General features: G+C 28.6%; 2 protein-coding genes and 1 long non-coding RNA gene across 4 annotated transcripts; 2 read left to right on the top strand and 1 right to left on the bottom strand.

Moving 5' to 3' along the window:
* The first annotated feature begins 560 nt into the window (after positions 1–560).
* On the top strand, positions 561–10,809 carry LOC115716411 (RING-H2 finger protein ATL20). Of its 2 annotated transcripts, none has more exons than XM_030645196.2 (2): positions 561–1,489; positions 10,094–10,809. In XM_030645196.2, exons 1-2 carry the CDS (start codon positions 736–738, stop codon positions 10,600–10,602), a joined length of 1,263 nt encoding a protein of 420 aa, XP_030501056.2. In that variant the 5' UTR covers positions 561–735; the 3' UTR covers positions 10,603–10,809. The 2 variants fall into 2 exon arrangements, with proteins under 2 accessions (XP_030501056.2, XP_030501057.2); XM_030645197.2 differs by lacking the exon at positions 561–1,489 and adding an exon at positions 6,790–7,531.
* LOC133038069 (uncharacterized) lies at positions 6,576–7,558 on the bottom strand. The gene is made up of 2 exons (XR_009688028.1): positions 7,115–7,558; positions 6,576–7,001 (listed from the first exon to the last, which is right to left on the bottom strand). It is a non-coding gene; the product is annotated as an uncharacterized LOC133038069 (long non-coding RNA).
* Positions 10,810–11,765: 956 nt separating the features above from the next.
* On the top strand, positions 11,766–16,167 carry LOC115716410 (mitochondrial inner membrane protein OXA1). The gene is made up of 10 exons (XM_030645195.2): positions 11,766–11,957; positions 12,083–12,542; positions 13,227–13,317; positions 13,944–13,991; positions 14,352–14,401; positions 14,600–14,675; positions 14,772–14,903; positions 15,003–15,110; positions 15,282–15,336; positions 15,469–16,167. The coding sequence occupies exons 2-10, from the start codon at positions 12,085–12,087 to the stop codon at positions 15,792–15,794; spliced, it is 1,344 nt and encodes a 447-aa protein (XP_030501055.2). The 5' UTR covers positions 11,766–11,957; positions 12,083–12,084; the 3' UTR covers positions 15,795–16,167.
* Positions 16,168–16,479: the final 312 nt, after the last annotated feature.

Here is a 16,479-nt window from a genome sequence, read left to right as displayed (position 1 = left end):
TATATCAACCAGTTATAATTGTTAAAAAGATAATAATAAATTATAATATCAATTATTTTGAAGGTGTATATACATATTATTATTCATAAATAATCCTACGACAAAATTAGTAAGACTTAAGAATGAGTGAAAAACGATTAATGTTTATCTATAGTTAAGCTCTTTAATTAAAAAAGAAAGAAAGAAAGAAAGAATGAATGAATGAGAAACATTTCTTACCCAAACAACAATCTAATATTAATCAAAGACCATATAATTTATTAGAAATTTCTACACCTCTTAAATTAAATTGTTATTTTGATAGATTCTTATTTGTTTCTTTTACTTTATTTTTTTATGATCTCGTAAACTTGTAATTAATTATTTAAGATAACATATAAATTTTTAAAAAAATTTAAATAATTTACCGTAACAAAAATAAATTTAAAATTGCCCATACAATAAAATATGTAAAAACTTATTTTTGGACTACCCAAAAATTTATAAAAGTTTACAAATTATTATTAGTCTATCTAAACACCTATTCTAATGGGTGTATTGTACACTTAGTCTAATTTATTTAATCATTACGTTGTAGTAAAACAAATTAGACAAAACAAAACCTCTAACCGGTTGTACTTAACCAAGTCCCTCCGCGATACACCCAATCAAAACCTTCCTTATAAGACCCAACAACACACCAACTCCTTCTTCTTCTCTCTCTTGTTTACTCTGCAACTAACCAAAGCTCCATCAATGGTGTCTCACACAATCTTCCTACTCTTCTTCTTCCTCCTTCACTTCTCTCTTTCTCAACTAACAACAGCACAGAACATCAACAACAACTGCGATTCTTTAACCTGTACCGGAGCAACTAATCCACCACCAGTTCACTTCCCATTCCGATTGACAACCAGAAACTCATCGCAACCAAATCGATGCAGCTACCGAACAGGCTTCGATCTCTCCTGCAACAACCAAAACCAGACAATCATCAGGCTCAGTTCAGGCGAATTCGCCGTTCACCAAATCAATTACGAAGAACAGAGTCTCTTCATCAACGACCCTAGCGGTTGCTTACCCAAACAATTCATGAATCGAGAATTAGATTTCTTCAACACTTTTCCATTCGTAATCGATCGAGTCGAAAATTACACGTTTCTCAATTGCTCCAAGGATTTCATCGCGAAGATGAAGTACGATCTCAACCCTATTTCTTGTCTCAGTGACGGCGAATTCTCCGTTTTCGCCGTTCCGACTATGTTTTATTACTATAACAGAGGTTCGATGACGGTAGATTCACAATCACTTTCACCGTCACCGTCAGAATCGCCGTTAGGCTCTTGTTCTGTGATTTCGACCGCTATGGTTCCGCGTCCGTACAACCCGTTTTTTTGGCCTGGTACAACTGGAGATATCCAACTTTGGTGGGTCGACCCAAATTGCAGAGATTGCTTAGCGCGTGGAGGAGATTGCGGGTGCTCCGTTTCTCCAAACGGGTCGAATCACGGTATGTTTCTACTTTGCTTAATTAATTATATTCAATTCCGTTAAACTTTACGATTATTAATTTTACTAAGTCCCCAAATTTAACGTATAAAATTTTAGTCTTTGATTTTCGTTCACTTTAGATTATCATAAATAAAATTAGACAAAAATATTAAGTGGCGTAACACTTTTTTAATTATATATAATAAAATTATTTTTAATTTTTTAATTAGAAATTAAAATTTTAAAATTTTAAAAGTAAAAGAAATATTTTTAATATTTTTTTGAACAATGTTTTTAATTAATATTTTAGACACAAATTGGACCTAAACTCGACTCTAATCCTAACACCGAACTCGGCCCTTGATTCAAACTCAAACTCGATCTCAGACCCAGACCCTACTTAAATAAAATTAAAAAATAAAATTAAACTTTACAAAATATATTTTTATTTTTTGTTTTTAAAATTAAAAAAATAAAAACAGTTATAGAATATTTTTGTAATTAAAAAATTAAAAAATAAAATATTATCAAACCACACCTTAATAAAAATTTTAATAATTCAAATAAAAAATTCAGCATATAATTTGGTACCAGGACTGAAAATCTAATTAGCAGCGTATTTTTTGTTTGAGTTCACTTTACGGTAGGGTTGAGCACAGGAAATTATTAACCTGAGAAGAAAAACAGTGTTTTATTGACAAAGTCAACTGTTTGTCGTGAAAAAAAAAGTCAATATAATAGGGTGAGAGTGTGGGATCCACTATTTGCTACTTCACATCACTTAACGTGTCCAAATCTGTTTCAAAAGACCATTAGTCAGTGTGATTTGACACGTGGCGTTATATTAGAATATGCCACTAAGATTGCTGATGCGGTACGTTAATTAATTAAAGGGATTTTAAAAATCATTTACACTCAAAATTAAATAAAAAAATTCAAAACTAAATAAAAAATAAACGACCTCTTATTTTTATATATGATTTAAGGTGCAAAATGCAAATTATATTATTATAATGTATATTTTGAGTGTATCAAATGAGTGTGAGTGTATCCTTATTAATTGATGTTAGATATTTTCTTTCTTAATTTTTTTTAGTTCTTGCTCTTCAAAATTGGTGTTTTAATTTTCCATAAAAAAGATTATTGATGTTTTAATTTCCTCATGGAATAATTAATATCTGAGTGATTTTCTTTATGTCTTATTGTTAAAAAAATTCATAGTTTCAAAATGAGTTTGACTGGTGGATTTTTGTATAATGACCAAGATTATTAAATTTTGATTTTAAATAATAAGATTAATATGTTCTTAATACAACAAACTATAAACTACATTTATGAAAGAAAAGATATATATATATATATATACATGATCATCACGAGACATTAGAATATTCTTGGTAAAAGTCTTTATATGCTCTAATTAATTCACCTAAATATGAAATAGACCAGGAAAATAAATGAACATTTTGTCAAACAAAATGGCTATATTATATATATATATATATATATATGATATATCGAAGAATATTCAAAGAAATCAATATTACAACTCAATCAAAAAATACTAACTAATATGATTGATATGGTTAGAATTTAGGAGAAGAGTGATTAAATATGGATGAGTTTCATCTCAATATTAATATTGACGATGAAAAAAAATAGTCCATATGATATATATATTTTTTTCTAAATATTAGTACTATTGTTCGACTAATACTAATAATAAATAAAAACAACTATATGTACTCCAAATCTATATATAATAGATGAAGAAGTGAATAACTACAAATAACTCAATATAAAATATAACAAGTAAATAAAAAAAATAATTACAAACATAAATAAATAAGGTGAATAAAATAAATTCTCATCCACACAGCATGGAGAGTAGTGTGTATCAATAATTAATATTGTTCAAGATCTATGTCCAATTTTTTCTTTTCTTTTTATATATGTATATATTCTCTAAGCATTAAATATATATATATTTAATTATTAAGTGTAAACAAAAACATATTTTTAAGGATAAATGCTAAAAGGTATTATTGGTGTCTAGCACATTTTTTTTGTATCATATCGCTATTGATATAATTAAGTATTAGGTCATATATAATTTAAGAAAATAATTTTTGGAAAATATCGTTGACCAATGTGCCTACTATAGAAGATGCTAGGTGTGCCCAATAACAATATTCATTTAAAAATTGGGAGTGTGTTATTAAGTAGGGTATGAATTTTACTGTCTTAGGCGCATATATGACCTGTTAGTGTTCAGGATTAAGCGTTCACTAAATAAAATAGTTAAAATGTTCAAACTTTCCTCAGCTAAAAAATCATGATAAACGACATGTTAGATATATCTGTTGTTACCATTTATCAACTTATATTTTTATCGTTTACGAGCTAAATATTTTAGAGTTACAAATGAGTAACTATAGATTTTGTAATTTCTAATATATCTTACATAATTCTTGACAAAACTCATTTGTTAGACTTTGTTTGATTATTAATTATCATGTTTCATTTAATAATACTATGTTAATATAATAATATAGCATGATAGACTAATAAATTCATGAGTATACAAGTACATAAATAATATGTAAAATATTTTGGCATAAACATTAATAACATTGAGATTTCTATTTGATCATGACCTTCAAATAATATGTGCTCATTTTTAGGGTTTTCAACTTATTTTGAAGAGTATTTTTTTTTTTCCAATGATGGGAGTTTTGACTTGATCATAGGATTAGGAACTATAAATGTATTGTTGAAAATTGTAAAATCAATTAAATTCTTTACTTATAAATCTATGATAGTATGATCAACTGTTCAAGGTGAAGTCTCTAGTGGAAATAGGGCCGGACCGGTTCAATAGTCGGGTAGGAGGGCCCACGCCCAAGGCTCCTACCCAAGTTCAAAAAATCTTTTAATAAAAATATTTTAAATTTATTTTTATAAAATATCAGATTTTATATTTTAATATTATTTATTAAAAAAATATTTTTAATTTATTTGTTAAGATACTACATTTTATATTTTATTAAAATAAAAGATTCATGTTTTCAAAATATTATACTTTAAATTTTTATCATTATATATACAAAAAAAATATATATATAAAAAATTCAATTATATTTTTTAGTCCAAAATCGCTAATTAGTTTGAGACGGCCTGATAATTTTATTAAGGTTATTATAAAAATTAAATGAAGTGACTCATAATTTTATTTTAATTTCGTTTTGTTTTTTCTTAAGATTTCTTTCCACAAGAAAACTCGGTCATTTTCTTATTTATTTCTTTTATTTTTTTATTATTTGCAAAAGACAACAAGAAAAAGTATTTAACATTTTATTTTATTAAATTATAGGTTACGTAACCAAAATAGTTGACTTAATATACCATTCACAACATCATGTACTAAAAATACTAATTACACTGTAGTTTAAGCTATTATACATTATCATTCTTTTTTTTTTTTTAAGTATGAATAATTGTTACTACCCAATAGAATTTTCTTATTGTCTTTTTTGGATTATTATAAAAAGACTTAACATCTCATCTCATATAACTTTCACTTGTACAAAAACAAAACTACAAAATTCTTCGAAGAGTACTTTGACCAAATGGGAAAAATATGTCCCATCAAATATTTTATACAAAAATTTCAAATGCTAAAATTTTGTCACCTTGTAAAATATTAGTTATTTATTTTATGTTAACTATAAGATATTATGCCAGCTAATATTGTTCCATTTTTTTCATCGATATATATTTTATTTTTTATTTGAATAATTATTATACAAAATTATTCTTCAATGACAATTTATTTTTAAAGTATTTATATATCATTAAAAATTGAGATTATTTTACAAATACACAAAGATAATAATAAAAAAATTATAAAAATATAGTTACATGGAATTTTAAATATTTTTACATTTTTTATGATTTATTTACAGAAAATACAGTTTTTTAACATATTTTTATATTGTATATTTGTTAATTTGTTGTTGATTTTTTTATTGTTGTTTTGATGTTATTTTTTTTTTTTTTTACTTTTATGCAATTATTTTATTATTTTTGTGTTATTTTTTTTTTCATAAAACCGTAAAAATATATATACAAAAATCTTTAAAGTTAAAAATGTAAGTTTTTTACAACAAATTATACTTTATGTAATTATTCCTTAAAATTATTATATGTCAAAATTCTAATTTGAAAACTAATTTTTCAACATTTTTTTAAAAAAAAGAAAAAATAACCTATCAAAAGTTCTTATGAAAAAAAATATGAAAACCACTTCTCCTAAAATTATTTTTTGAAATTATTTTATTATTTTATAGATTTAATAATATCAAAGTAGCATTTATCCAACGGTTAAAATTTAGGTAATGTGAGACAAAAATAAACATACAATTTTTTTTTTTTTGATAAATTTAATTAAAACAAGGTAGCATTTATATAATTACTAAAACCCTATTGTGGAGTTAACTTGTATGCCAAAAACACACATATATCACTTACACATAAATAATATAGAACAAAACACACATAATTTTATTTTCTAATAAATTTAATTATACTAAAATAATATTTATCCAATTATTAACTAATAATAATAATAAATTAGGGTACCAATTGTTTTAATGTGTATCAAATTTGAGTGTATATTATTACGAGAAATTTTTAAAAATTCTTTTTTTTTTCTATGTTTTATTTATAATTTTACAACCTAAAATTTTTTATTACAAAAATAGCCTTCTAAAATTATAAAATTATAAAAATATATTTTGTTTAGCAAATAGTCAAAAAATAATAACAAATTAATCTCACTACAACTATAAATTAACTATAAATAAACTGTAAAACAATAGAAAACAATCTCATACCAACTATAAATAAACAATATAATAATCAACAAAAATAATTTATTATTAATAACTGAAGAACTAATTTTGTAAATAAAAAAGTAAAAAAAGTAAAAATAAAATTTTATATTTTTATAATTTTTTTTTTTTCAATTTTTTAGTTTATTATGCAATATTTTCTATTATTATTCTTAAATAATCCTACGACAAATGTAATAATTAATAAGAACATTTCTTACTCAAACAACAATCCAATATTAATCAAAGACAACAATATATGCTATTTATTTGATCACCACCTTGTAGTAAAACAAATTAGACAAAACAAAACCTCTAACCGGTTGTACTTAACCAAGTCCCTCCGCGATACACCTAATCAAAACCTCTCTTATAAGACCCAAGAACACACCAACTTCTTCTTCTGCAACTAACTAAAGCTCCATCAATGGCGTCTCACACAATCTTCCTACTCTTCTTCTTCCTCCTTCACTTCTCTCTTTCTCAGCTAACAACAGCAGAGAACATCAACAACAACTGCGATTCTTTAACCTGTACCGGAGCAACTAATCCACCACCAGTTCACTTCCCATTCCGATTAAGAAACAGAAACACATCGCAACGAAATCGATGCAGCAACCGAATAGGCATCGATCTTTCCTGCAACAACCAAAACGAAACAATCATCAGTCTCAGCTCAGGCGAATTCACCGTTCGCCAAATCAATTACGAAGAACAGAGTCTCTCCATCAACGACCCTGGCGGTTGCTTACCCAAACGATTCTTGAATCGAGAATTCAATCTCTTCAACAGTACCGATCCTTTCGTAGTCGATCGACTTGAAAATTACACGTTTCTTAATTGTTCCTTAGATTATATGTCGACGATTAAGTATGATCTCAGCCCTATTTCTTGTCTGAGTGACGGAAACGACGAATTCTCCGTTTTCGCCGTTCCAACTGTGCTTTACCACTATATCATACTAGATTCACCGTCACCACTTACTTGCACTGTGATTTCTACGGCTATGGTTCCTCGTCCGTACGTTCCGCCCGTTAATTTTTCGGATATAACTGGAGATATCAAATTGTCGTGGTGGATCAACCCGGATTGCAGAGATTGCGTCGCGCGTGGTGGAGATTGCGGGTTTCAGATCGAGTCTTTCGGATGCTCCGTTTCGTCGAATCGCAGTATGTTTTAATTATTTATTTATTATTATTATTATTATTATTATTAAGGAGGGGTGGCGGGGAGTGCTATTTCATTTCCATTACTGTTAAGAATCTCGTCCTGGAGGCGGGGACGGGATGACGAAACTCGTAATAAATAATATAATTTATAATAAAAATATTAAATTATATAAAATTTAAAAATATTGCACATTAATAACATTTAATAAATTAATTATTATTCAAAACACAACATTAAATTTATAAATAAAAATATTAATATACTAAAAAATACAAATATAAATAACAAAATATAAAAAAAAAAATACTAAATAAGTTTAAGACGGGGTCAGGGAGTGCCATAGTAGAGCGGAATTTTTTTTCAAAAATACCGTGTAAGTTTTATACTATATTCTGAGTTAAGTTTTCACTGTTATTCTACGGTTGTTTTTTAGTTGTTCTACTATTTTTTTAACTGTTCTGTTTTGTTATTTTATATTATTTTATAAAAAGATAAAAAATTCCCAATGAGTTTAATTGTAAATTTTTATTCAAAATTCTATATTTTTATAAAAATTTCTAAGAAATTTTTTAAGTATTATATTGAGAAGTTTTATTTACTTATCACAAAATAAATTATAAAAATATTTTATTATTAATTTTTTTTTTTTATTATTTGTGTTAATTTCAATACTTATTTTTTTATATATAATTTTTTAAGTCAAATTTTATATAATTATCTATTTTAATTTTTTTTGTCATAATATTTAAGATTATAAATTAAATTAGAAGAAAACAATTAGTGTAAATTATATATATATATTTTATAAAAAATAAAATTTGTTAAAATAAATTAATAAAATATCTTTATAAGTTTTTCAGTGCAATTAAATTCTCTTATCTGATAAAGTACATTTTTCAAATAGACAATCAGCTATTCTAGTTGGATGGCATATGTAAGTACATTCTGATAGTAATCTTCATCATGATTTTTTTCTATAATGTGTTTACGGTGGAGTTGAGTATAGGGGATTATTAACCTGAGAAGAAGCAATGTTTCCGTTGACGAAGTAAACTAAAAGACAGTCAATATTTTGGGGTGTGCGTGTGGGATCCACTACTCCTCTTCACACATCACTTAACATGGGCTAAATGTCCGACGGTATAAAATCGCTTTCAAGATAGTCCTTAGTCAATGTGAGTTGACACGTGGCGTTATATTAGAATATGCCGCGTAAATTGCTGATATATATGGTACGTACGCAGTCAATTGAATTAGTTCAAGCCGGCATCGTTTCTAGAAGAAAACAAATAATAAAAATTAAAAATCATTCACATTTCTCAAAATGAATTAATCAAATTATCATTTAATTTACATTTCTTGATGTTAGATCTATTATTTTTATAAATGAGCTAATATGCAAATTATATTATCATGTATATTTCGAGTGTATAGAATAAGTGACTGTGTCATTTTTCTTGTAGGATCTTTTTTTTTGTTTGGTTTTTTTTTTTTTTTATAAAGATTTTAAAGTAGTTTTTTTTTTTTTTTTTTTTTATTTTTGTATTTTTATAGAATTTCAAATAGTAACGCATGTATCAATTAACGAAACAAATTAGATGGCTTTTGATTGTGAGGAATGAAAATATAAAAATAGGAATGAGAATGAGAATTACAATAGGAATGGAATGAAATAAAATTTAAAATGCATAAAAAAATTATTAATTTTTTTCAAATCTTACATTAGAATGACCTTTCCTTCTATTTTAAAATGGAATAGTCATTCCACCAAAATGATGGAAAGACCATTCCATCGGAATGGTATTCTAATAGTTTTAAATGCAACCAAACAAAATAATGGAATGAAAATTATTTCTTTTCCATTTCATTTTATTACCTCTAACCAAACGCCACCTTAAATCGTAATCTAAATCCATATAATAACTCATATAGAAACTAATAGAGCAACTCAAACTATAAAATTGAAAAAAAAATAAAAAAATAATATATGAAGTGATTTTTTTAAATACTTCAAGCTATTATCTTTGTCAATTTTAGGTCTTTCTCTTCAAAGTTAGTGTTTTAATTTTCCATCAAAAAATATTATTTTTTTATTTTAAATATTTTTCAAAAAAAAATGTATGACTATATGCTGTAATTTTCTACATTTTTTTTTTGGAAAGTGGGCCATAACATGTTTAAAAACACCTTAATTTTTTGGACTTGCTTGTTGACATTTGACATTTTATTTTTCTAGGAAGGATATAAAAAATAATTTATAAAGTTGAGAAGAAAAAAACCAATTTTTTTTTTTTGGTTTTATGTTGAAATTTGTGGACCCATGTGTTTTAAAAACATCTTAAAAGCTAACCAAGAAGTTGGGAAGCCCAATAATGATTTTTACATTGGTCCAAGAATAACACTCTCCCATATTGGTATTTGGAGAAGTGTCAAATTCTGACCAAAAATACAGATATGACAATTTAATGCTCATTACATTCCACTCAACCATAAGTTGGATTTAAATTGAGTTTGATTAGACAAAGTGTCACTAACCATAACATAAATGTTTGACTTTTCAGGTCTTCCAAGAGGTGCAAAATATGGCATAATCATAGGAGTTGGAATACCAGGACTCCTATGCATAATTGGGTTAGCAAGTTTCTTATGTGGAAGAGTAAGAGCTTGCGGGCAACGGCAGCAGCGGCGCGGCCAACCCTTCTCCGAGCCGGAGCAACCTATGCCGGTGGTGGTGGTAATGGGCTATGATGGGCCCACAATTGAATCATTCCCAAAGATTGAATTGGGTGAGAGTAAGAGATTACCAAAGCCCAATGATAACACTTGCCCAATATGTTTGTGTGAGTATGAACCTAAAGAAACTTTGAGAACTATACCTGAATGTAACCATTATTACCATGCTGGTTGTGTTGATGAGTGGCTTAAAATGAATGCCACTTGCCCACTTTGCCGTAATTCTCCGGACACTGACAATAGTGTCACTTCTGCTTCTTCACAATCTTCTTCTTCTCATCTTGTTAGTCCTTCTACTTCAATTTCTTCTTCTTCTTCTTCTTTACAAACTTCTTAGAATAAAAATTTTATTTGTTTTGTACATATTTGGAAGTAGATTTCAGATATGGGTTGTTTGTTGTTATATGTACTAATAATATCAATGTGGATCTTAGATGAGTAGTGAAACATTTTTGTTTAAGGGTAGTGTTTTACAATTTTTTTGTTTAAGGGTAGTCTTTGTTCTTCTTATTATTTTTTTTAATAACATTTGTTGATTGTGATGTGATTTAGTGTTTTTTTTTTTCTTTTTCGTAAATTTGAGCAGTGATGAATGCACATTTAATAATGAAGCAATAAATAAAAATGTTTAATAATAATGGTAAATTTGTATTGTTATCCTATATGTTTGGGAACCACACTCAATCTCTACATAATTTGGTAAAAGTGGAAATGCGTAAAAGGAAAAAATCTCAATAATCACATCACTAAAATGGGGTAATTATTATTTATTATTTAAAAAATAAATGTAAGAAATTTATGATAGAAAATCAAATTAACAAATGTTATTAGTGAAAACTAAAAATGCAGAGATGTTTTGTTTTTAAAATGTAATAATTACCACTTCAAGATAATATGTTGTCTATAACACCCACATATAACATTAATAAAAAAAGTGGGGGAACTTACAAAAATATTGGAATTTGACTTAACTTTTATAAAAATACTGTCACACGGAAAATTTTTCAAAAATACTGTATTTTTATAAAATATCAGTAAAACACAAAACAGAACAACTCAAAACAACAGTAGAACAACTAAAAAATATCAGTAGAACACTAGTAAAACTTAACACAGTATACTGCAATATGAAAAAATTTGGTTTATTTATGCAATAAATATTACAATTAAAAGAAAAATTTACGTACGATCATCGTATGTAAAAAAATTTACATTTTTAGGTTTACGGTTTTTTATAAAAATAACATGAAGATAATAAAAAATTACATGAAGGTTTCAGAAAAATAACATAGATTACATACAGATAATAAAAAATCAATAACAAATTAACAAGTACAACATAAAAAGATATATTTTCTGTAAATAAAATCATATAAATCGTAAAAATATTTAAATTTTATATAACTGTAGTTTTGTAATTTCTTTTAGTTATTTTTGTGTATTTGTGAAATAATCCTTTTTTTGGTGTGTATTTATGAAATTATTCCAATAATAGTGGACCACAAATGGGCCAAGAATTTAGTTGGGCCTGAGCTTAGAAATCAAGACCAGCCCTAAAGCCTTTTACCGGCGAGTACAGCCTTCTTCCAATACAATCGGACTGAGTTGCCCAACTCGTCAGCTTCCGATTCCTCACTCATCTACTCATTCGAAGCCCCAAGACTCGAACTTGCTTCCCTCTTCCTCGTTCAGGTAAAAAATCTTCTGCAACTATTACTACTTTTCATTGAATCAGGATTTTCAGCTGAGGTTTTAGGGTTATGTTAGGGTTTAACAAGATCTGAAATTTCTTAAATAATTTGAATTTACAATTACAGCAATGGCTTATCGTCGTAGTCTCTCGACGAGAGCCACTATCGTAGCTCGGAAATGCAATCCCTCTGTTTTTCATATTCTCCGTGACGACGATCGGAAGCCTCAGCCCGTTAATGGAGAATTTTCTTCACAGAAAAGGTTTTTTGGAAATGGAGTTAGTAAAATTGGGTGTGGGGGTTTTGGTGGGTTTTGTCAAGATCGAAGATTTTCGAAAGCTTTGATATCATCTAGCTCTGGTTTTGCTTTTCACCGTTATATGTCGACGAATGTTGATGAAGGTTCGGTTAGCTTTGGGATAGTGAGTGACGTGGCAGAGGTTCTCAATGATGCGGCTGTACAGGTTGCGGCTTCGCAGGTCCCTGCGGTTGATGAAGTTGCCATTGCTGCTGCTGATTCTTACTTGCCTGTTCAGTTGTTGCAGTATCTCATTGATGCTGTTCATACTTATGGTGGTTTGAATTGGTGAGATGACTTTCTTCTTTTATATATGAGTTTGGAATTAATTCTTGTTCTGTTATGGTAATAGGGTATTAAAAATTGAAATTGCTGATGAAAAAAATGTCTGAAGGCATGTTGAATTTGTGTCGTGTTGAGATCTTAAATTTACAGAAAAATTGCCAAATTTATAAAACACAGACACAATACAACTCACATAATTTTGTGTCTTGTTGAACCCACGTTTATGTTGTGTTGGCGTTGTAAGCTAAATTAATGTTTTTGTGTCATTGTGTCATGTGGACTTTTTCAATTTATTTTATATGGCTAACATGAGTACAATTCGTAACACGAAAAATTGATAAAACACGAATACGACTCGCATAATACTTGTGTCGTGTTAAACCCACAAAACCTCATGTGTGTCAAATTCGCGTGTCGTGACACAAATTGTCGCCCCTATGACTAATTGTCTTAAGTTGAGATTTTAGTTTACTTGTTAGAGAGAGTTAAGAGAACAGTATGTGATGATCGTGGTTTGCTGTGGAAGTTCCTTTTTTTCATGTGTGTATATTTTTTTGGTTCCATTTGATCTGTACATATTTGCACAGGTGCAATATCTCCTGGTTTTTCTTCAATTTAAGGCTATCATTTTTTGTTTTTTCTATTTTGGTGATGATATTGAAATTTGAAATCTGTATATATTTTCAGGTGGGCTGCAATTGCTGTAACAACGCTTATGATCCGAGGGGCAACTATTCCACTTTTAATAAATCAACTTAAAGCTACCTCTAAGCTATCTGTAAGTTTATGTTTGTTGTTGGTTCATGCCACATTTTCTTATGAACTTATTTTCATGTTTATTGCCAGTTTTCTTCCTACTTTATTATTGTAAACTCGAGGTAAATACATAGCAATTTCTATAGTTTCGCGGTCAATTATTGTTTTGTTAGATAGGGAGCCTAGCTTAAAAATATAAGTATGTTGTAAACTCAAAGGTGTATGATTGTGTTTTGCTTCAAGTTTCTTTTGATGGCAATCTTTTTGCTGTCTGTTTATGTTTTACACATCTTTAATTATCGTCCAAAGTTTTCTCGCTCTGTGCTTTTGTAGTCTTATTAAGCATGTATTTCTCCCAAAACTCAAATGGTTAGACATATGGTTTGCTTCCATGAGGTTTGAGTACCTAAATAGCAATTGCTATAATTTCCTGGTCCCCAAATATGGTTATGACCGTGTTGAATTCCTCATAGATACAGTTGGTTACTTGCTTCAGAAGACAACACAAATCTTCTTTATTTAAATTTAGTCATACTCTAGTCTAGCTTTGGATTAAACCGAAGAAAAGTCTGCTGCAAGTTTGTTTTTGTTCTTGTATTTATGGCTGCATACCTATTGTGATTATAATTGTGGGTGGGATGTTTGCAGATTATGAGGCCTCACCTGGAGGATGTTAAGCAACAAATGCAGGAGGGGGTAAGATGTTTTACTAATTAAGCTCAAACAACCTCACTTTTTTTTAGTAGTTGGCATGTTTTTTACGAAAGTTAGTATTTCCTACTTCACAACTCATATACAAGTCTGATGTTAGATTTATTTATTGTTCATTATTATTATTTTTCATTTTTGTTGATATGTCCAAACCATACTAAAGTTTTCGTTTTCTTAGAAAGGTTTAAGGGTTATCTAGATGTTAATAGTTTTTTGTATTCTCTGACCACTGATAACCTACTAGCGATTAAGCTTTAAGTCTCTGGCTTATATTTCTGCTGTGAACTTTAGTTTTACATGCTTCAAGATATTGCCATTTAATAATTTTTTTTTTTCGTTTTTCAGAACATAAGTACCATTGAGGGTCAAAAGAGAATGCAGAAGATTTTTCATGAGTAAGTGACTAGTTTTCATGTGTAGCTTATTGCTAAAGGCTTAGTGTATAAGCCCAACAACTCTGGGCTTTGAATCTTTACTTCTATATTATTTGAATCCTGAATCGTAGCTTACTGAATATAAGAATAGGAAAATTTGAACAAATTTACAGTTTATTTATAATGATATAACTTTTGTTGTTTCTTTGGGCATTGTAGGTATGGTGTTAGTCCCTTTACTCCACTAAAAGGTCTCTTCATTCAAGGTCCTGTCTTCATCAGTTTCTTCCTTGCAGTAAGATACATCTTGCTCCCTTAAGATTACCTGAATGATGAAACTATTTGAGTTGGTGGTGTCTAAATATCTCTGATAACTTTGCATCTTTTCCAGATAAATAATATGGCAGAAAAAGTGCCATCCTTTAAAAGCGGTGGAGCGTTCTGGTTTGTTGACCTCACAATTCCAGACGCCTTATACGTACTTCCAGTTTTGACAGGATTGTCGTTTTTAATTACAGTAGAGGTGGATGTCTTACTTATTCGAATTCTGTTAACTCCTATTAACATGTAATTTAGGGGACTCTTAACGAGTTTAACTAACTAAATTCGTACATTTCGCCAGTGCAATATGCAAGAAGGTTTGGAAGGAAATCCTATTGCTGGTACTATGAAAAATGTTTCAAGGGGTTTGGCAGTTGCGACGATTCCATTCACAGCTAGTTTTCCACAGGTAAATTTTCAAGTACATTTTATTGGGTCGGTATCCTTTTCAAGCTTTAACCACCTTGTCTTGAGCCATGTGCAGAAATGTCCTACTCCCGAGTTTACTAATTTTATGACTTGATGAAGAGTGTTACATTAAGGACAGAATGATGAATTTACTCCCATTTTGACTATGCAGGCTATATTCTGTTACTGGATTACATCCAACATCTTTTCGCTTTTTTATGGTCTTGGTAAGTCCTTTTCAAGCCACTTTTGGGGCAATAAAGAGCGATTTTCTTGCATCTTATGTATTCTGTATTGTGGGAAGCTTTCATTGTTGTGCACACTAAAAGACCGGTTCTGTTTGTGAAAATTTTGGGCAGCGCTTAAAAGACCCGAGGTGAAGAAGTTTCTTGGTATTCCTGAAGTACCAGTTGTGGAGGCAAGCACTTCCCAACAATCAACCCCAACTACCTTTGCATCTTTGTTTTCATCATTGAAACAATCTACGGCAGTTTCACCGACGAAACAACCTGCGTCAGTTTCACAGACGAAACAATTTCCAGCAATGACACAGGAACAAATCTCGACAACTGCTGAACCAACAAAGCTTACTGACCGAAGAATTTCTTCAACCTCGGTTATCAGCCAGAGGCTTAAAAGTTTAGAAAAGCAAGTAAAGGGAAGGAAGAAAAACAAAAAGAGGTAATGATGAGAAATCTCCCATCATCTGGTGAAACCAAACCTTCAAGATATTGACTTGTGAGGTTTTGTTTTTTGTTTTTTTTTGCTTTGGCTCTTAGTGTAATATTCTTTCAAATAGTGACTTATTTGTTTTTTTTTTTTACCTAAAATATGAGAGGGTTAGTTAATTTCTCTAATGAAAGAGAGAAATAGGTCCTAATAAGTCATTATCAATACTAGATTATTTATTACTTTGAAGTAACCATTTATATAATATAAACTTCATTACGGTTTTGACACTACCAAAAAAACTCCTACATTTAATGTAATTTTCTTTTAGACAAAATTGTCTAAACAGATTTATATTTCAATTGAATAAGATATCAAAATTCATACAATCACAAGTATAGTCATGTATGGTGGACCATGAGTTATTATTATTGTTGCTTTTAATTATGATATTTATTTATGTAGATAGAAAGTTGATGTTAATATTTAAAAGATATTACCTTTTTTGCAAAGGTAGGAGAGTGTGACACTAAGTTATATTAACCCTATTATAATAGGAGATATTTGCTATATAAGTATTTGTTATACTTAAATTTTTATAGATAAATTTTAGTAGTAAAAATTCTTATATTGTTCATTTAATTGTACTTAAATCCCTAGATAATCTTTTTAGGGGTAATTTATATTATGTAATTCATCTT

The sequence above is a fragment of the Cannabis sativa genome, chromosome 5, assembly GCF_029168945.1.
Source record: "Cannabis sativa cultivar Pink pepper isolate KNU-18-1 chromosome 5, ASM2916894v1, whole genome shotgun sequence".
NCBI classification, from domain to species: Eukaryota; Viridiplantae; Streptophyta; class Magnoliopsida; order Rosales; family Cannabaceae; genus Cannabis; species Cannabis sativa.
Note: the sequence above shows the minus strand (reverse complement) of the source record. Positions and strands in the feature narration are given on the sequence as shown.